Source organism: Nycticebus coucang, chromosome 3 (genome assembly GCF_027406575.1).
Source record: "Nycticebus coucang isolate mNycCou1 chromosome 3, mNycCou1.pri, whole genome shotgun sequence".
Lineage (NCBI taxonomy): Eukaryota > Metazoa > Chordata > Mammalia > Primates > Lorisidae > Nycticebus > Nycticebus coucang.
In genome coordinates, this window is record NC_069782.1 from 73241762 (window position 1) to 73263648 (window position 21887).

The 21887-nt window shown below is 46.6% G+C and overlaps 1 protein-coding gene across 3 annotated transcripts in view; it reads right to left on the reverse strand.

The window, feature by feature from the left end:
- Positions 1–18683, reverse strand: part of PBX4 (PBX homeobox 4) — a 42123-nt gene extending 23440 nt beyond the window's left edge. For all 3 annotated transcript variants that reach the window (XM_053586356.1, XM_053586354.1, XM_053586355.1), the window contains exons 1-2: positions 18451–18683; positions 2794–2867 (exon numbers count right to left, since the gene is read on the reverse strand). In XM_053586356.1, coding sequence (XP_053442331.1) covers positions 2794–2867; positions 18451–18578 — 202 coding nt within the window. In that variant the 5' untranslated portion in view covers positions 18579–18683. The remainder of the gene's footprint in view (positions 1–2793; positions 2868–18450) is intronic.
- Between the last annotated feature and the right edge of the window lie 3204 nt (positions 18684–21887).

Here is a 21887-nt window from a genome sequence, read left to right on the forward strand (position 1 = left end):
GAAAGGGAAAAACAGCATGAACCCTGTGGTGGTGAACTAGAATTAAAGATATTGAAATGAATGTATGGTTTTCAATATCTGCAAATATAGGAAAGGCAGATGTGAATAGGTATATGTGTGTCAGAGTGGAAACAATTCAGACCCTACTGATGTTCTGAACCACCGCATATGTCAAGTATATATAAATCTCACATCAAAATGGTGCTTAGAAAGAAACACACTTTGGTATAACATACACTTCCTACAAGCTCCAGCATATCTGATGTGTAATTCTCGGAAGTCACATACAAAATACAAATGATTGACCACAAGAGACTAACCTAGGGGCGGCGCCTGTGGCCCAGTGAGTAGGGCGCCGGCCCCATATACTAAGGGTAGCGGGTTTGAACCTGGACAAGGCCAAACCGCGACCAAAAAATAGCCAGGTGTTTTGGCGGGCGGCTGTAGTCGCAGCTACTTGGGAGGCTGGGCAAGAGAATCGCTTAAGCCCAAGAGAATTAAAGGTTTCTGTGAACTGTGACGTCACGGCATTCTATGGAGGGCAACATAGTGAGATTCTGCCTCAAAAAATAAAATAAAATAGGGAGGCGCCTGTGGCTCAAAGGGATAGGGCGCCAGTCCCACATGCTGGAGGTGGTGGGTTCAAACCCAGCCTCGGCCAAAAACCACACACACAAAAAAAAATAATAATAATAAAATAAAATAAAATAAAGGGTGGCGCCTGTGGCTCAGTGAGTAGAGCGCCAGCCCCATATACCGAGGGTGGCGGGTTCAAACCCGGCCCTGACGAACTGCAAGAAAAAAATAGCCGGGCATTGTGGCAGGCGCCTGTAGTCCCAGCTACTCAGGAGGCTGAGGCAAGGGAATCGCCTAAGCCCAGGAGTTGGAGGTTGCTGTGAGCTGTGACACCACAGCACTCTACCGAGGGTGACAAAAAAAAAAAAAAAAAGACTAACTTAGGAGCTGGGTAGGGTGGCTCACACCTGTAACCCCAGCTACTCAGGAGCCTAAATTGGGAGGATCATTTGAGCCTAGGAGTTGGAGCCTATAGTGAGCAGTGATTGTATCACTATATTCCAGCCTGGGTGACAGAGTGAGATCCTGTCTCTAAAAAAATAAATATATTAAAAATTACAAAATAAGAGACCAACTCACTCTAAGAAACCAAGTGACAACTTTCCTGCTGATGACTTTTGGTTTTAATGACTGATCTTCATTTTATTTGGTGATCTCTCTTATAAACTATTTTCAAATTGTTATTAACTTTGAACAAGTGATCAAGGTCAGCAACCCAGTGATAGGATATATTGACAGTGTGTACCCTCTATACAATGTGCTGAGAAGGACACACATTTCCTCTGTGGGACTCCTGACTAAAATGTACAACTTCAGTTTACTCGTGAGGAAACATCAGACAAATTACATTGAGAAATGCTCTACAAAATAACTGAGTTCTCATTAAAATGGCCAAAGTCACAGAAGACTGGGAAAAACTGAAGAATTGTCCCAGATAAGAGGAGACTAAAGAGACATGATGACTAAATAAAACATGGAATTGGGATAGGATCCTGGACCAAAAAAGGGAATTAGGGTTAGCCAGGCGTTGTGGCGAGCGCCTGTAGTCCCAGCAACTCAGGAGGCTGTGGCAAGAGAATCACTTAAGCCTAGGAGTTGAGTTTGCTGTGAGCTGTGACGCCACGGCACTCTACCAAGGGCAACAAAGTGAGACTTTGTCTCTTAAAAAAAAAAAGTCATTAGGGCAAAAACTGGGGAATTCCCAATGAAATATGTACTCATAGTTTCGTTAAAAGGGTACCATACTAATGGTAATTTCCTGGTTTTGATATTGTACTATGGCTGTGAAGGTACTGACAAGAGAGGAAGCCAGGAAAAGGGCAGGAATTACAAGAACTCTCAGTACTATTTTAACTTCTTTTTTTTTTTTTATTTTTTTTGTAGAGACAGAGTCTCACTTTATGGCCCTCGGTAGAGTGCCGTGGCCTCACACAGCTCACAGCAACCTCCAACTCCTGGGCTTAAGCGATTCTCTTGCCTCAGCCTCCCAAGTAGCTGGGACTACAGGCGCCCGCCACAACGCCCGGCTATTTTTTGGTTGCAGTTTGGCCGGGGCCGGGTTTGAACCCGTCACCCTTGGTATATGGGGCCGGTGCCTTACCGACTGAGCCACAGGCGCGGCCCAACTTCTTTTTTTTTTAAAGCCAAGATTAAAAATACATGTACTATTTTAACTTTGGATGCTTAAACATACAGAATTGTTATTCAAATTTTTAAATTTTGTCATCTTTCCCTTTTCTACACAACTCAATGTCATATAGTACATCTTAGGTCTTATATCTAGAATGCAGCTGCTTATTACTAACTTGCAACAGTATTTTTCCAGTTATAACCTACAAAATAAATCAGTGTAATACACCAGAAACCAGTTCAGTGGTACAGCAGAAACAAAACATCCCAACCATCCAGTGCAAGAGAGAGATGTGATAGGCAAAAGAGCCATAGTGAATAGCCGGGCATTGTGGCAGGTGCCTATAGTCCCATCCCAGCTACTTGGGAGTCTTAGGCAAGAGAATTGCTTAAGCCCAAGAGTTTGAGGTTGCTGTGAGCTGTGACGTCACAGCCCTCTACTGAGGGCAACATAGCGAGACTCTGTCTCAAAAAAAAAAAAAAGAAAAAGAAGAGCCACAGTGAACGCTGGGGTCCAGCCAAGACCAGAGGTTCACGAGGCTGTCACAGCTCTAGACCCACAGAGGAAGTGTCTTCTAAATAGCTTACCTGTCTTTTCCTTAATCTCACAGAGCACACTGAAGAGAGCAGGCTTCATCCGATGGCAATTCAGAGCATGCTTTCTGAAAGAAAGGTGACAGGAGTATGTGAGAAAAGGGGAAGAATCATCTTGTCCCCAGAGTAAAGATCCTCCATATTGAGAAATCAAACCAAGTCTGCCAGTCTTGACTATTGATAATGCCTCTTATGAAGATGCAGTACTACATTTTATGTGAATTTGATTTGTGTAAAATTAAAATAAAACAATAAATATACAAAACATTTCCCATTAGATGTATAGACAATGGGGGCGGCGCCTGTGGCTCAGTGAGCAGAGTGCTGGCTTCATATACCAAGGGTGGCAGGTTCAAACCTGGCCCCAGCCAAACTGCAACAAAAATACAGGCAGGCGTTGTGGCAGGCACCTCTAGTCCCAACTCCTCAGGAGGCTGAGGCAAGAGACTCACCTAAGCCCAAGAGCTGGAGGTTGCTGTGAGCTGTGATGCTATGGCCTTCTACGGAAGGGCAACAAAGTGAGACTCTGTCTCTAAAAAAAAAGAAGAAAGCTAACGGTGGCTCATCACCTATAAGCACAGTAGTTACTACACCAGCCACATACACTGGAGCTGGTGGATTCAAACCCAGCCCCAGCCAGCTAATCAACGACAATTATACCCCAAAAATAGCCAGGCGTGGCGGCCGCCTGTAGTCCCAGCTACTTGAGAGGCTGAGGCAAGAGAATCACTTAAGCCCAAGAGTTTGACGTTGCTGTGAGCTGTGATGCCGCTGCACACTACTGAGGGCGACATAATGAGACTCTTCCTCAAAAGACAAAAAAAAAGTAAGCTAATGGTGTCTGTTTGGTGGTTCAGCACTGGTATTATACAGTACAGCTTCACAAAACCTGGCCAGCCAATTACTGGCTACTGTAACAAAATGGATGACATGGTAAAGAAGCTTGTGATTAAGCAGCCGAGATTGGTCAACAGAGACAGGACAACCCTCTTGTAAGATAATGCTCACCTACATGTCACACAAACAATGCTGCTCAAACAACAGAAACTAGACTTGGAAACACTCTGTCATCCATCATATTCACCAGACTCTGCACCTACTTCAAGGCTTTAAAACATTTTTTTTTTTTGAGACAGAGTCTCAGTATGTCATCCTCGGTACAGTGCTCTGTGGTGTCACAGCTCACAGAAACCTCAAACTTTTGGGCTTTAAGTGATTATCTTGCCTCAGCCTCCCAAATAGTTTTTTTTATCGTCCTTGGTAGAGGACGTCCTTGGCGCCCTCTACAACACCCGGCTATTGAAACAATTCTTACAAGGAAAATGCCTTCTGTGGGTTGTCTGTTTACTTTTTGTTTTTGGAGACAGAGTCACACTCTGTTGCTCAGGCTGGAGTGCAGTGGCATCATTATAGCTCATTGCAGCTTTGAACTAATGGGCTCAACTGATTCTTCTGCCTCCGCCTCCTGAGTAGCTGGGACTTCAGGCCATGTGCTACCATGCCTGGCTAATTTTCTATTTTTTTACAGAGATGGGGTCTCACTCTTGTTCAAACTGTCTTTTTACTTTCTTTTCTTTTCTTTTTCTTTTTTTTTTTTTGTGGTTTTTGGCCAGGGCTGGGTTCGAACCCGCCACCTCCGGCACATAGGACCGGCACCCTACTCCTTGAGCCACAGGCGCCACCCCTTTCTTTTCTTTTCTTTTTTTTTTTAAGAGATGGGGCGGGGGGGGGGGTCTTACCATATTGCCCAGGCTAGTCTTCAACTCCTAGTCTCAAGGGATCCACCTGCCTCATCTTTCCCAGTTGCTAGGATTACAGGCACAAGCCACTGTGCCTAACAGATTGTGCTTTTTAAGAATGACTTTGTAGGCTCAGCGCCTGTGGTTCAAGCAGCTAAGGCGCCAGCCACATACACCTGAGCTGGCAGGTTTGAATCCAGCCAGGGCCTGCCAAATAACAATGACAGCTGCAACCAAAAAATAGCTGGGCATTGTGGCAGGCACCTGTAGTCTCAGCTACTTGGGAGACAGAGGCAAGAGAATCACTTGAGCCCAGGAGTTGGAGGTTGCTGTGAGCTGTGATGCTACCGCACTCTACCCAGGGCGACAGTCTGAGGCTGTCAAGAAATGAAAGAAAGAAAGAAAAGAAAGAAAAGGAAGGAAGGAAGGAAGGAAAGGGAAGGGAAGGGAAGGGAAGGAAAGAATCAACTGGAACCCTGATAAACTAGTGTGGGGTTATAGGAAAAGAGGAGATTCAAGAATAACTACTAGTTTTAGGTCTGAGCAACTGGATGAATGGTGACGTCATTCATGATGATAGGGAAAACTGTAGGGGAGCAGGTTTGGGGAGGAGGGTTTAGAAAGAAGGGATGTACTACACTTGAGATATCAGGTTACACTTAAGATGCATTACCTTGAGCTACCCAAGAGGAGGTATCAGATGGGCAGCTGGGTACACAGATTGGGAATCAAGGCTGGAGATGATATATAATATACTGATGGTGAGTCACTGGTATAGAAATGACACTTACAGCCCTGACTGAGTCTAGAGGATATCACCATAGGAGGATGTAGAGGGGGACTCGGGAACATGAACTTGTAAGAAGTCAAGCAAAGGAGGAAGATCCTGCAAAGGGGTCTGAGACCAAATTGCCAGTGAGAAGGAACCAAGAAAAGTTTCCTTTTTTTTTTTTTTTTGAGACAGAGTCTAACTATGTCCCCCTCAGTAGAGTACCGTTGCATCACAGCTCACAGCAACCTCAAACTCTTGGGCTTAAGCAATTCTCTTGCCTCAGCCTCCCAAGTAGCTGGGACTGAAGGTGCCCGAAACAAGGCTCAGCTATTTTCTCGTTGCAGTTGTCATTGTTGTTTAGGTGGCCCCGGCTGGACTCAAACCTGCCAGCCTCAGTGAATGTGGCTGGTGCCATAACCACTGTGCTACGGGCACCGAGCCTGTTCTTGTTTTGAGACAAATTCTCACTCAGACACCACCCTGGGTAGAGTGCTGTGGTGTCATAACTCATAGAAACCTCAAACTCCTGGACTCAGTGATCCTCTTGCCTCCAGTCTACCAGGTAGCTAGGACTATAGGCACCTGCCACAACACCCAGCTAGTTTTTCCACTTTTAGTAGAGATGGGTTCTCACTCTTGCTCAGCTGGTCTCCAACTCCTGAGCTCAAGTGATTCACCCATCTCTGCCTTCCAGAGCACTGTGATTATAGGCATGAGTCACCGTGCCCAGCAAGAAAATAGTTTCAAGGAGAGAACAGTAATCTGTGAGAAAAGCTTCTAACAGATCAAACAGGATAATAACCCTGGAATGAATTTGGATTTAGCAACATGGAGGTCAGAGGTGACTCTGCAGAAGGACTCTGAGAGAGGGGTAGAAATGGAGAGGAAGTAAAAGCAGTAACCATAACTTTGATGTTTTATCATAAAGGAAAGCAAATAAATGCAACGGGTGCTAAAAGAAAGTGTATTAATATTGTTTTTTTTTTTGGTAGAGACAGAGTTTCAGTTTCTCGCCCCCAGTGCTGTGGAGTCACACAGCTCACAGCAACCTCCAACTCCTAGGCTTAGGCAATTCTCTTGCTTCAGCCTCTCAAGTAGCTGGGATTATAGGCGCCCACCACAACGCTTGGCTATTTTTTTGTTGCAGTTTGGCTGGGGCTGGATTCGAACCCACTACCCTCTGTGTATGCGGCTGGCGCCCTATTCACGGAGCCACAGGCGCTGCCCATGTTTTTTACTTCGCTTTTATGTTCTGAGCCTTGGAGAAAGACTATTCTACCCAGGGCTAGCTAATTCCTAGAGATAGTAGACAATCTGCCTATGAACATTCCATTTATGTGCAAACTAACCAAAGGCCCATATTTCCAACCACTTCCTTTATCTAACACTCATACACCATGCCAGTATTTCCCCTGCCCTAAATCATCCCAGGGTCAGGTACTGGACAACTAAAGACCACTACTATAGCCCAGTCCCTGTCAGGGATGTCCAACCTTTCAGCCTTTTCTTTTAATTTTTATTTTTCTCTTTTATTTTTCTTTTCTTTTTTTTATTTTGTTTTGGTTTGGTTTTTGTTTTGTGAGACAGAGTCTCACTCTGTTACCCTAGGTAGAGTGCCATGGCATCATTATAGCTCACAGCAAACTGAGTCTCTTGGGCTCAGGTCTCTCCCAAGTAGCAGGGACTACAGGTACCCACCACAATGCCTAGCTAGTTTTTCTATTTTTCACAGAGACAGGGTCTCGCTCTTGCTCAGGGTGTTCTCAAACTCATGCAATCCACTGCCTGGGCCTCCAAAAGTGCTAGAATTACAGGTGTGAGCCACCATGGCCAGCCCAACCCTTTTTTTTTTTTTCCTGGCATACATTGGAAGAACAAGAGTTGTCTTGGGCCACACATTAAATAGACAAACACAAACAAAAGCTGAGGAGCAAAAAGAAGGTACATGCATTATTTTTGCAAAATCCAACATCTCAAATAAGCAAAACAGGCCTCAAATAATCCACATACGGCCTGCAGAGGTTGGATACCCCTAAAACTTACTTGAGCTTGCTCACATTTGCCTAGTTTGTCTTGCATATTCTTTTCTAAGGAAATCACTATAAAAATTCTGGGCCAAGCTTTCCCCTGGCTCCTTCTGTCTCCTGACTAACCCAGGTACTTCCCCATGTGGCCCTGCGTGGTACAGTGTACCCCCTCCTCTTAGGAGCTGTTCTTTCACATGTACTTGTCTCCTAGTTATCTTAATCATACCTGATTAAAACAAATCTCAAGTACAAATCAAGACCAAGGGGGCAAATTAAAGAGGTTTTTTATTGTTGTTTCTTGTGTTTTTAAAAATAAGAGATACTGGCTGGGCATGGTGGCTGAGGTAGGTGGATTGCCTGAGCTCATGGGTTCCAGACCAGCCTGAGCCAGAGTGAGACCACATCTCTAAAAGTAGCTGGGTGTCATGACAGGCGCCTCTAGTCCTAGCTACTTGGGAGGCTGAGGCAAGAAAATCCCTTAAAGCCCAGGAGTTTGAGGTTGCTGTAAGCTATGACACTTCGGTACTTTATCAAGGGTGACAAAGTGAAACTCTGTCTCAAAAAAGAAAAGAAAAGAAAAGAAAGAAAAAAAAAGGAGATACTAGCACTAGCACATGTTTATATGCCAAAAACCAGTCTAGAGGGAGAATTTGATAATGCAAATGATATAGTGATAATAACTGAAATTGCAGTGGTGTGTACATGTAGCAGAAATTCTGTGAAAAACTTTCATGTGCACTATACCATTATTTTAACATTTACTAGTACTATGATTTTAAATCCTATAACTCTGTCATCCAAAGCATCCAGTGTTAAAAGATCCTACCAAGGTTGGATAAGGTACCTGAAAATCAATAACTTCATGACAGAAGTCAGATGAGATTAACACTGTGAGGAAGGCCAAATACCTGCCAAAATGCCTGACATTTTGTTAACCTACAAGAGAGTATCTTCTTCCTTTTTTTTTTTTTTATTTCCCCCCCTTTTTTTTTTTTTTTTTTAATTGGAGATAAAGTCTCACTGTGTCACCCCATCTAGAGCACAGTGCCATCATTATAGCTGACTGCAACCTTGAATTCCTGGGCTTAAGTGATTTTCCTGCCTCAGCCTCCTAAGTAGCTGGGACTACACGTGTGTACCACCAGACCCAGATAACTTTTTCTATTTTCTTGTAGAGTCAGGTCTTGCTCTTTGAGCAGTCTAGTCTCAAACTCCTGAGCTCAAGTGATCCTCCCACCTCAGCCTTCCAGAGAGTATCTTCATTTTCCAAATGCCTTCCAAGTTCACCATTCACTTCGGTGGCATGTCTTTCAAAACGCTAGAGCTGGGCGGCGCCTGTGGCTCAGTGAGTAGGGCGCCAGCCCCATATGCCGAGGGTGGCGGGTTCAAACCCAGCCCCGGCCAAACTGCAACAAAAAAATAGCTGGGCGTTGTGGCGGGCGCCTGTAGTCCCAGCTGCTTGGGAGGCTGAGGCAAGAGAATCGCGTAAGCCCAAGAGTTAGAGGTTGCTGTGAGCCATGTGACGTCACGGCACTCTACCTGAGGGCGGTACAGTGAGACTCTGTCTCTACAAAAAAAAAAAAATAAATAAATAAAAAATAAACAAAACGCTAGAGCTGGGGTACAGATCTAAGATTTATGTTTCTAAACCCCAGATATGAAAATGTTTATGGAGGGCCAGGCAAGGTGGCTCATGCCTGTAATCCTAGCACTTGGGAGGCCGAGGTGGGTGAATTGCCCGAGTTTACAGGTTGGAGAACAGCCTGAGCCAGAGTGAGACCTCGTCTCTAAAAATAGCCGGGCACTGGGGTGGCTACCTGTAGTCCTAGCTACTCGGAGACTGAGGCAAGAGAATCGCTTGAGCCCAAGAGTTTGAGGTTGCTGTGAGCTATGACCCCATGGCCCTACACCAAGGGCTACAAAATGAGACTCTGTCTCAAAAAAAAAAAAAAAAAAAAAAAAAGAGAGAAAGAAAAAAAAAAGGAAAATATTTGTGGAGGATGAGATTTGACCATCTATAAATCTAAACCCAGCTGGGTGCTATGGCTCACACCTGTAATCCCAGCATTTGGGGGGCCGAGGCAGGTGGATTGCCTGAGCTCAGGAGTTTGAGACCAGCCTGAGCTAGAACGAGACTCCATCTCTAAAAATAGCAGAGAGTTGTGGTGGTGAGCACCTATAGTCCCAGCTACTCAGGTGGCTGAGGCGAGAGGATTGCTTGAGCCCAAGAGTTAGAGGTTGCTGTGAGCTATGACCCCACAGCCTTCTATTGAGGGTGACAAAGTGAGATGCTGTCTCAAAAAAAAAAAAAATCTAAACCCAAACATTAGTTTTTCTTATAAGGTGTACAGTAGTTGATCACAAGGAATACTCAGCCTAAAATATTAAATGATTTCCTTCCATAGAAGCAGTATTAACATTAATTAGAATGGACTCTGGTTATAGTTTATCTCCTGAAAATTTAACGTTAACAATAAGAGAGAAGACAGCTCGGTGCCTATAGCTCAGTGCCTAGGGTACCAGCAACATACACTGGAGCTGGAGGATTTGAATCCAGCCCAGGCCTGCCAAACAACAGTGACAACTACAACCAAAAAATAGCAGGGCATTGTGGCAGGTGCCTGTAGTCCCAGCTACTTAGGAGGCTGAGGCAAGAAAATCACTTAAGTCCAAGAGTTTGAGGTTGCTGTGAGCTATGATGCCATGATATTCTACTGAGGGTGACATAGTCTCAAAAAACAAAACAAAACAATAAGAGAGAAGAGAATAAAGCTAGCTGTTCTGTGTCCCTAGAACAGACTCTGGGAATGTTTTTCATCAATGTTCTGCTTATAAAAACATCTTATTTTAGAAATACTCTAAAGCATGGGCGGTGCCTGTGGCTCAAGGAGTAGGGCGCCGGTCCCATATGCCGGAGGTGGCGGGTTCAAACCCAGCCCCGGCCAAAAAAAAAAAAAGAAATACTCTAAAGCAACCTTTAATGTAGACAAAGTAATTTCACAGAATATTTCTGTGGTTTATTATGAAAATAAAACAATTGCCTAAGCTTTGAGAGCATGTTCTTAGTCTAAAGGTCAAGCAGCTGACTGCAAATCATCAATAACCAAGTAGCATCACCAAAGGGGATGAATTAACCTCCTTGACGGACACACCCTAAAGGTAACTCCTAATGACTCATGTCCTTGTATTATTCTCTTTCCTTGAGTTCTGGAAGAACCTGTTACTTGCAGTGTAGCAAAGGTGACGGTACAGTCATTTCCTATGGTTATGTTATGTTATTTAAGTCTCCTATCTTAGGCCGGGCTCACACCTGTAATCCCAGCACTCTGGGAGGTTGAGGCCAGCCAATCACCTGAGCTCAAGAGTTTAAGACCCGCCTGAGCTACAGTGAGATCCCGGTCTCTAAAAATAGTCGGGCCCATGGGCGGCGCCTGTGGCTCAGTCGGTAAGGCACGGGCCCCATATACCAAGGGTGGCGGGTTCAAACCCAGCCCCGGCCAAACTGCAACCAAAAAATAGCCGGGCAATGTGGCAGGCGCCTGTAGTCCCAGCTACTCGGGAGGCTGAGGCAAGAGAATCGCTTAAGCCCAGGAGTTGGAGGTTGCTGTGAGCTGTGTGATGCCACGGCACTCTACCGAGGGCCATAAAGTGAGACCCTGTCTTTACCAAAAAAAAAATAGGCCTTGTGGAGGGCACCTGTAGTCTCAGCTACCTGCACTCTACCCAGGGCTTTATTCTAAATAAATAAATCTAGGTGGGCATCATAGTGGGTGCCTGTACTCCCAGCTACTTGGGAGGCTGAGGCAAGAGGATTGCTTAAGCCCAAGAGTTTGAGGTTGCTGTGAGCTATGATGCCAGAGCACTCTAATCAAGGTAACAGAGTGAGACTCTGTCTGAAAAAAAAAAGAAGAAAAACCTAGCAGTTATTATCTATCACACTCAAGTTCAACAAACAATTATTATGTTTTGTGCTATGATTATATAGACTACATGAAGAAAATATAGAAACCACCCTGGCACCTCTAAAACCTTATTCCCTTAGATTAAAAATGTAAACAACAACAACAAAAATGTAAACAGACAGCTTGGTACCTAAAGCTCTGTGGTTAGGGCACCAGCTATATATACCAAGGCAGGCGGGTTCGAACCCGGCCTGGGCCTGCTAAACAACAAGAACGACAACAAAAACATAGCAAGGTGTTGTGGTGGGTGTCTGTAGTCCCAGCTATTTTGGAAGGCTGAGGCAAGAGAACCACTTAAGCCCAAGAGTTGGAGGTTGCTGTGAGCTGTGACGCCACAGCACTCTTACCGAGGGTGACATAGTGAGACTGTCTCAAAAAAAAAAGAAATGTGGACTCTTGGCTGAGTGTGATGGCTTACATCTGTGATCCTACCACTCTGGAAGACCACACAGTGGGATGATCCCTTGAGATCAAGAGTTTGAGACCATGGGCGGCGCCTGTGGCTCAAGGAGTAGGGCGCCGGTCCCATATGCCGGAGGTGGCGGGTTCAAACCCAGCCCCGGCCAAAAACCACAAAAAAAAAAAAAAAAAGTTTGAGACCAGTCTGAACAAAGTGAGATGCTAACTCTACTAAAAATAGAAAAATTAGCCAGGCATGGTGGCAGGCACCTATAGTCCCAGCTGAGGCAGAAGGATTGCTTGAACTCAGGATTCTGAGGTTGCTGTGAGCTAGGCTGAGGCTATGGCACTCTAGCCCAGGCAATAGAGCTCTTAGACTTTGTTTAAAAAAAAAAAAAAAGGAAAAGAAATGTGGACTCTTGGGCTCCACAAAGACCTGTTATATCAGAACTTGCACTATTATATGATATATGATTTTCTCAGAGATTTGCTGCATATCAAGCCTGAGAAGCACTGCTCTACAGCAATACTGTTCAGAAGAAATTTTTGTGATGATGGAAATGTCCTGTATGTATGCTAATATAGTAGCTACTAGCCATGTCTATCAGGCATCTGAAATGCAGACTGAGAAAATGAATGTTTAATTTAACTATAATTTATTTTAATTTAAAAAGATACATAGGCCAGGCATGGTGGCTCACTCTTAGAATCCTAGCACTCTGGGAGGCTGAAGCAAGTGGATTGCCTAAGCTCACAGGTTTGAGACTAGCTGAGCAAGTGTAAGACCCCATCTCTTAAAATAAAAAAAATAACTGGGCGTTGTGACGGGCGCCGGCTACTTGGGAGGCTGAGATAAGAGAATCACTTGAGCCCAAGAGTTTGAGGTTGCTGTGAGCTATGACACCACAGCACTCTACCGAGGGTGACAAAGTGAGACTCTGTCTCAAAAGAAGAAAAAATTAAAATAAAAAAATAAAAAGATACATGGTGAGTGGCTACCACATCTGATGTACAGCTGTCTAGTGTATCAGTCTGCACTTGCAAGTAAGAGATCGAGATGTGACCACTATAAGCCAGGTGAATACCTGTAGTACCAACTACTCAGGAGGCTAAGGTAAGGGGATCATTTGAGCCCAAGAATTCAAGATAATGAGATCCTGTCTCAAAAAGAAAAAATTAAAAAAAAGAAATAATTGCTACAGCCCAGACCTATTAATTGAGCAACACAACCTGCCTGCTTTTCTAATATGCAGAATGACTTGAAGAAAGGCCAGTCCTCTTCAGCTGTGCTATATACTGAATGTTTATATTCTTCCAAACTTCTAATGTTGAAATCTATTCCCCAATATGATGATATTTCGAGGTAGTACCTCTGAGAGATAATTAGTTCATAAAGATACCCCAGAGAGCTGCCTTGCTCCTCTGCCATGTGAAGACAGCTGTCTGGAACCTGAACCAGGAAAAAGGTCCTCACCAGACACAGAATCTGGGCCTTGACCTTGGACTTTTCAGTCTCCCAAAAATGTGAGAAATAATATACCTGTTGTTTATAAGCCACCCAGTCTACAGTATTGTTAATATAGCCTGACCGACAATCTGCTTCTCTCAGAATGTCAGACATGGATGAAGCCTGGGTCTCCAAGATGACACTGCTGAATGTTCTGATTCCTATTTTTCTTTTTTCTTTTGAGACAGAGTCTCAGTATGTCACCCTTGGTAGAGTGCCATGGCATCACAGCTCATAGCAACCTCAGACTCTTGGGCTTAAGTGATTCTCTTGCCTCAGCCTCCCAAGTAGCTGGGGCTACAGGCACCCACCACAATGCCCAGCTATTTTCTTATTGCAGTTGTTATTGTTGTTTAGCAGGCCCAGGCCAGGCTTGAACCTGCCAGCCTCAGTGCATGTGGGTGGCGCCAGAACCACTGTGCTCCAGCACCAAGCCTGCTTCCTATTTCTATCAGGTTTCTAAAAATCAACCCTCGGAAATTTCCAGCTTTAGTCAAAGACTTTGAGAGGAGAGTACTCTGGAGCCTGATAGCCCTGACAGAGGAGCCATCAACCCTAGACTGATAATCTTCATAAATCACTCATAAAGGTGGTTGACAGAAGCATATGAAATAATGCACAGTGGCTAAAACCTATAATCCTAGCACTCTAGGAGGCTGAGGTGGGTGGATTGCTTGAGCTCAGGAGTTCAACACCAGCCTAAGCAAGAGCAACATCCCATCTCTGCTAAAAATAGAAAAACTAGCTGGGTATTCTGGTAGGCACTTACAGTCCCAGCTACTTGGGAGGCTGAGGCAAGTGGATCACTTGAACCCAGGAGTTTGAGGTTGCTATGAGTGATGAAGCCAGGGCGCTCTATCTAGGGTGATAGACATCTGTCTCAAAAAAAAAAGTTCAGCTCCTGTAGCTCAGGGGCTAGGGCACCAGCCACATACACTGGAGCTGGTGGGTTCGAATCCAGCCTGGGCCTCCAAACAACAATGACAACTACAACCAAAAAATAGCCGGGCGTTGTGGCAGGCGCCTGTAGTCCCCCTACTCGGGAAGCTGAGGCAAGAGGATGGCCTGGGCCCAAGAGCTGGAGGTTGCTGTGAGCTGTGACGCCATGGCACTCTACCAAGGGTGACAGAGTAAGACTCTGTCTCTAAAAAAAAAAAGAAAGAAAAGGAAAGAATGCATGTTTAAGAAGAAAGATATATTTTCCTTCTTTAAACATACTTCTGGTGATGAAACAGGTTGAGAGGGCCTCACATCTGAGATGAAAAATTCTTTCTTGCTAAACAATTGAGGTGAATTGACTCCAGGGGTTATGAAAGGGATTGGTAGGCATGTTGAAAAAGGGCAGGGTCAGAAAGGCTTGCAAAAGCTTCACTTGGTCAGTTAAGAGAGACACAATCTGCTTCCCCTCCCAGATTGATAATCTACCAGGCTACAGAGTTTACTGTGAGGAAAAGACTCACTTTAAGCTTTGTTTTCTCAACACGTCATTAAGAAGCCAGGAACCAGCTACTTAATAGCTCTATTATCAAGCATGAATAACCCCCCCACACACCTGGTATTTAATTTCTTAGACTTAAATCAGAAAGAGCTGTATTAGCCTGTTGTGGTGGCCCATGCCTGTAATCCTAACACTCTGGGAGGCCAAAGAGGGGGGATTCCTTGAGGTCAGGAGTTTGAGATAGCCTGAGCAAGAACAAGACCTTGTCTCTACTAAACACAGAAAAATTAGCAGATATGGTGGCACACATCTGTAATCTCAGCTTATTTGGGAGGCTGAGGCAGGAGGATTGCTTGAGCCCAGGAGTTTGAGATTGCAGTGAGCTACGATGATGCCACTGCACTCTATATGGGGCAACAGATTAAGAATTTGTCTAAAAAAAAAAAAAAAAAAAGAGCTGTCTCCAAAAATAATAAGGAAGAGGTGGTCAACTATATTCCATTCTAAAGCCTCTCTAGGGTCAACTAGAATCTCAGGAGTTTGCTGTAGGGAAAAAGCAGTAGCCTAGGGGCTGTGCTAGGTCACAATGCCTGAGGAAGGCCACATCTGAGTGGAGCTCACCCTTTAAGCTGTTCCTGCCCTGACTAGAAGGAACATGGGCAGCTCTTAGGACACACCCAAGGTACTGCCTCTGTGGGGACATTCCTGGGTGTAAAGAGTCCATCTCCCCCCTCATCTAGCTATTAATCCTTCCAGAACCTCTGGTGCTGCAGAACTTTCTTTTTTTTTTTTTTTTTTTTTTGTAGAGACAGAGTCTCACTGTACCGCCCTCGGGTAGAGTGCCCTGGCGTCACACGGCTCACAGCAACCTCTAACTCTTGGGTTTATGCGATTCTCTTGCCTCAGCCTCCCGAGCAGCTGGGACTACAGGCGTCCGCCACAACGCCTGGCTATTTTTTTTTTGTTGTTAGTTTGGCTGGGCCTGGGTTTGAACCCGCCACCCTCGGCATATGGGGCCGGCGCCCTACTCACTGAGCCACAGGCGCCGCCCAACACAGAACTTTCTTGAATGCTAGATGCCTCATATTGTGCACAACCTTAGGAATACAAAGGGAAGGCATGTCTGGTCTCACCTGTCCAGGCAGATCATCAGGGCCCTAGGCAACATGCCACTAGCTGATGGTCCCTTCCAGTCACCAAAATATGTTGTTGGACCAAGGAGTCTGCTTGTCATGGAAATCAATTAACGGAGAACCGGATGAAAGATCAACAGTTTTACTTTTTTTTTTTGAGACAGATTCTCACTTAGTCGCCCTAGGTAGAGTGCTGCAGTGTCACAGCTCACAGCAACCTCAAACTCCTGGGCTTAAGTGATTCTCTTGCCTCAGCCTCTCAAGTAGCTGGGACTACAGGTGCCCGCCACAATGCCCAGTTATTTTTATTTTTTTTTGTGGTTTTTGGCCGGGGCTGGGTTTGAACTGGGCTGGGAGTGCGATCCAGAGGGATATGCCACCTCCAGCATATGGGACCGGCACCCTACTCCTTGAGCCACAGGTGCCACCTGTTATTTTTGTTGTTGTTGTTGCAGTTGTCTTTGTTGTTTTAGCTGGCCCGGGCTGGGTCTGGACCCACCAGCCTTGGTGTATGTGGCCGGCGCCCTTACCCACTGAACTACAGGCGCTGCCCAGCGGTTTTGCTTTTACTTATAGAAAGGCTAGCAATTCTGGAGAACAGTGATGATATCTTTTTAAAGAGCTATTCTGTCTTTTGGGGATTTTTTTGTTATTTTTATTTTCACAGCAAAAGTAAACATTAGTAATGTTATTATTTATTATAATATATGTTAAACAGATTTTCTATAGGTTATAAGGTTATATAATATCTCCTTATATTTTTCTTTTTTTTTGAGACAGAGTCTCACTATGTTGTCCTGGGTAGAGTGCTATGGCATCACAGCTCACAGCAACCTCAAAGTCCTGGCTTAAGCAATTCCCTTGCCTCAGCCTCCCAAGTAGCAGGGACTATGGGTGCCTACCACAACGCCTGGCTATTTTCTCAGTTGTGGTTGTCCTTGTTTAGCTGGCCTGGGCGGGGCTGGAACTCACCAGTCTCAGTGTATGTGGCGGGCACCATAAGCACTATGCTATGGGCACCAAGACTATATCTCCTTATTGTAAAGTATTTATTTCTTTTTTTTTTTGTAGAGACAGAGTCTCACTGTACCGCCCTCGGGTAGAGTGCCGTGGCGTCACATGGCTCACAGCAACCTCTATTCTTGGGCTTACGCGATTCTCTTGCCTCAGCCTCCCGAGCAGCTGGGACTACAGGCGCCCGCCACAACGCCCGGCTATTTTTTGGTTGCAGTTTGGCCGGGGCTGGGTTTGAACCCGCCACCCTCGGCATATGGGGCCGGCGCCCTACTCACTGAGCCACAGGCGCCACCCCAAGTATTTATTTCTTTAACATATTCTTACTTTATAGTTGGTCATTATTTTACTAAGTGGATTATTAAGTGTACTTTGTATATATTTTGTTTGTTTCTGAGACAAAGCCTCCCTTTGTCACCCTGAGTAGAGTGCCATGGCAACATAGCTCACAGCAACCTCAAACTCTTGGGATCGGGAGATCCTCTTGCCTCAGAGCCTGCCACAATGCCCCGCTATTTTTTTTTTTTTTTTGTAGAGACAGAGTCTCACTGTACCGCCCTCGGGTAGAGTGCCGTGGCGTCACACGGCTCACAGCAACCTCTAACTCTGGGCTTACACGATTCTCTTGCCTCAGCCTCCCGAGCACCTGGGACTACAGGCGCCCGCCACAATGCCCGGCTATTTTTGTTGTTGTTGTTGTTGTTGTTGTTGTTGCAGTTTGGCCGGGGCTGGGTCTGAACCCGCCACCCTCAGCACATGGGGCCGGCGCCCCACTCACTAAGTCACAGGCGCCGCCCAATGCCCTGCTATTTTTAAAGACGGGGGTCTCGCTCTTGCTCAGGCTGGTCTCAAACTCCTGAGCTCAAGCAATCCACCCACCTCAGGCTCCTCAGAGCGCTAGGATTATAGGCATGAGCCGCTGCCCCCTGCTCCTTGTATATACGGTCTTTGACTGGCACTATGGCCTTCAGAGTGTTCAGTTTTTTTAAATTTATCTATAATAGAAGGTCTTTTAGGAGGATAAGTAACTCCAGATAGTAAGTAGCACATGGGTTCATCTGGCCCTGCCAGGGCCTGTCCAGTAGTATGTAATGGTTATTTAGGATAACAGTGGATGGCATCACCTTTAGGTCAGGAGTTTGAGATCAGCTTGTCTCTACTAAAAATAGAAAAAGTAGTTGGGCGGTGAGGCGGGCACCTATAGTGCCCTACTTGGGAGGCTGAGGCAGGAGGATTACTTGAGTCCAGGAGTTTAAGGTTGCTGTGAGCTAAGCTGATGGCACAGCACTCTAACCTGGGCAACACAGTGAGACATTCTGCCTTAAAAAAACAAAAAACAAAAAAACTTCCCACTTGCTTAAGTCCCATGAACCCATTAACCAATTTAGTAGTTCACCCCTCAAAAGTCCCGTATGTACCCATCTCTCATCTCTGTCATAAACTCCCAAACCCTCTTGTCCAGCGACTTCCTAAAGCCCTTCACCCCCCTGTTGAGGCCCATAAGGCCTGTCCAACCCGTGCCATTTTAACCCCATCCATCCTTCGTCCTCGGAGATCCCCTCCAGGCCTCCGCAAGCGCCCCCAGTCAGCCGGCGGCCCCACCCAGCCTCCGCATCTCTGCTCGAGTCGGCTGGGCCCCAGACTAGCCCGCGGGCAATACCTGGCCTGCGCTTCGTCCAGGCTCTGGTTAGTGATGGCCATGATTTGCTGCAGGACGTCGCTCGTGTCGCTACCCGGCGGGCAGCGCGGGGCGGAAGGTGGCGGCGCGGGGAGCGGCGGGACATCCATCGGCGGCGGTGCCAGGCGGGCGCTGAGGAGTAGCCCCTGGACCTGGAGCGCTCGGTGGGGGGCGCCTGAGCCAACGGCCGCCGTCTCACATTCGCACTCGCGCCAGCTCACGCGCCGGGGCCCTGCCCCCAGCCAACCGCCGTCGTGCACCGCCCATAGACACGCCTCTCAGGCGCTGTTAGCCAACCGGAGCCGCGCACTGTCCTCAGGACACACCCCGAACAGTCCCCTCAATGGCCCAGAACTCAGTTGGGGGTTGCCACGGCAACTGCGTTTCTCAAGTCCCCAGTCCTGTAGCGTATGGGAAAGCAATACCAGCACTTCTGGGGACTACAGGGGCCCTCGCCTCCCACCCATCTCTCCCTTCGCACGCGCGTCCTTCGGCATTTCTCACATCTCCGAGTCCCCGCTCCTCTTCAGGTTTCCTCCCACCCACTTCTTATCAGAGCTCCCATTCTTCTTACACACACACACACACACACCGCTCGAAGACCCCCCTCAACATCCCCCGTTCTTTTTCAGAAGCCCGCAGCCCCAGACCCCTGTTCAGTCCCCTAATGTTCCCCCCAGTCTCACCGGGTCAGGTGGGGCTGCGGGCTCTTCCGCTGGAGCTTCCATGCCCCTTTAACCTGGCTGTGAGGTGCAGGTGTGCACAGTGATGGCAGGAAGGTGGTCAGAACTGAGTGTTTTTCTCCACTGCTAAAATCAGTTCTAGTCAGGGCGGCGCCTGTGGCTCAGTCGGTAAGGCACCGGCCCCATATACCGAGGGGGGCGGGTTCAAACCCGGCCCCGGCCAAACTACAACCAAAAAATAGCCAGGCATTGTGGCGGGTGCCTGTAGTCCCAGCTACTTGGGAGGCTGAGGCAAGAGAATCACTTAAGCCCAGGAGTTGGGAGGTTGCTGTGAGCTGTGTGAGGCCACAGCATTCTACCCAGGGCCATAAAGTGAGACTCTGTCTCTACAAAAAAAAAAAATCAGTTCTAGTCACCATTCCAGGTCCAGCTTAAGAGTGCCCTCACTTGTTTATCCATCTTCACACTCTACAGTGTTCCCTGCCTAGAAGAAGCTAGCCCGTGGCTACCAAATGAAGGAAAGATGTTTGCTGAGAGCGCCTCAGTCAGAATTCTCACCAGTCTATGTTTTTAGGTGTTAGGACTCAGGGCATTTAGAGAAGGAGCATCATGCTAGAGAAAAGGAACAGATTGGACGTGAATCCCTTCTCCAAAGTCATGGTACCTCCCAGAGCCAGTTTACTCTGAGGACAGCTTGCAGATGCAGGCTCAGTAAAGGGTTCTCAGACTCGCTTGGAACCCTTCAGAACAGAGTCCATTTTCTTTCCATTACTGCTGGAGAGGAAATTCAAACATCATCTGATGTGGGTGGATTTTAGGTGTCAAGAGAACAGCAGGGACTGGAAATGAATGGCTTTGACAGCATGTATGAACCACAGGGGGCACTCCTTGATGAAAGAAACCCATTGCTTGACCTCAATAACAGGAAGTGATACAATGTATGGGGACTGCAAAGAGCTGTGTCCTGTACAAGGGTCAGCCTAGAGGGGCACCAGCCTGAAAAGTAGTGCACTTAAGAGAACTTGGCAGGAGGCCAGGCACGAATAATCCTAGCACTCTGGGAGGCGGAGGTGGGTGGATCACCTGAGCTCAGGAGTTCAAGACCAGCCTGAGCAAAAGCGAGACTTTGTCTCTAAAAATAGCCAGGTGTTGTGGCAGGCAACTGTAGTCCTAGCTACTTGGGAGGCTGAGGCAAGAGAATTGCTTGAGCCCAACAGTTTGAGGTTGCTGTGAGGTATGACACCACGGCACTCTACCAAGGGCGACAAAGTGAGACTGTCTCAAAAAAAAAAAAAAAAAACAGAGAAAACTGGGCAGGGAGGCCATTGAAAGCTTCAGCGACCAGCAGACACAAAATCTTGAAGCCACTCAGTGGGGAGAAGAGAGACAAGAGGAAATGGGACAAAATCTCAAGAGACATGAGGGTGCCGGTTAGAACCTGGAGGATGCTGATGTAAGAGCAGCCAGCTTAGAGATGGCTTTCGGAGGCCATCAGGGGCCTCTACATAGGAATCGGCACCCAAAGTGACTTGTCTCTCAGGCTCTGAGCTCCATGAAGGCAGGAACTGAGTCTGTCATGGGTGTGTGCCTAGGTAATCACCTCTGGATATTTAGGCTCCAGGCCCTTGGAGCCATGCTACCCACTTGGACCTTGGACCTAGCACATCCAGGAGGCAAGGGAGAGTTTTCCTAAAAGGAAACCTAGACCCTTTTAATGTAGGAGGACCTAGATGTTTTTGGTTCTTCAGCAATGCATGCTTTAGTGGTTTAAGAACTGGCCTCTGATGAGACATCTGGGTTCAAATACCAGCTGCTATTCAGCATGTGAAACTGAAGTAGAAACAAAGCCCTGTGCGATTTGGGAGCAGAGAATCCAGGTCCTGGCCCACAATGTGGGCAGGGGCATATGAGAGTGGCCTCATCGTGGGTCTGACACATCTGAGGCTTTGGGGACTGTGGGATGAGGTGGAGAAAGCCCAGCTGAGTTGTTAACCAACACTGGGCTTTGTTGGAATCTGAAGCACTTTGTTTTTCTTTTTCTTTTTTTTTTTTTTTGCAGTTTTTGGCCAGGGCTGGGTTTGAACCCGCCACCTCCGGCATATGGGGCTGGTGCCCCACTCCTTTGAGCCAGAGGCGCCACCCTGAAGCACTTTCCTCCGAAGGATTCTCTAATCCCTCAATGTGTTTCTGTGTCCTTTTCAAGCTGTGTAACTATGGGTCCAGATTGAAACCTGTCTGAGTCACTCTTCTCACATAAAAATAGGTATAATAGGGCGGCGCCTGTGGCTCAAGGAGTAGGGCGCTGGTCCCATATGTCAGAGGTGGCAGCTTCAAACCCAGCCCCGGCCAAAAACCACAAAAAAAAAAAAAAGAAAATAGGTATAATATCTGTGTGATAAGATGCAGGTGATGAATAAATAATGCACTAAAGTGCTTATTAGTGTGCCAACTCTCAAGTTCTGCATCCTGCTACCTGGACCCCACTACCTATGGCTCCAAGTGTGAATATAGGTGATAGGGTAGGTAATGAATGGGGTAGACATGTCTGAGAACGTGACCTTTTAACAATCTGGACTCAAAGAAGAGGGCAGGCAGGGGTGAGGGCACATATGGGCCAGAGACCACCTTAGGCTCTAGTGAAAGAAGACAGACAGGCAGGTGGCAAGATGGAGACAGGGGACCAGAAGGAGATGAACAGAGGAAGAAAGGAATAGATGCAAGACTCCACAAAGAAAG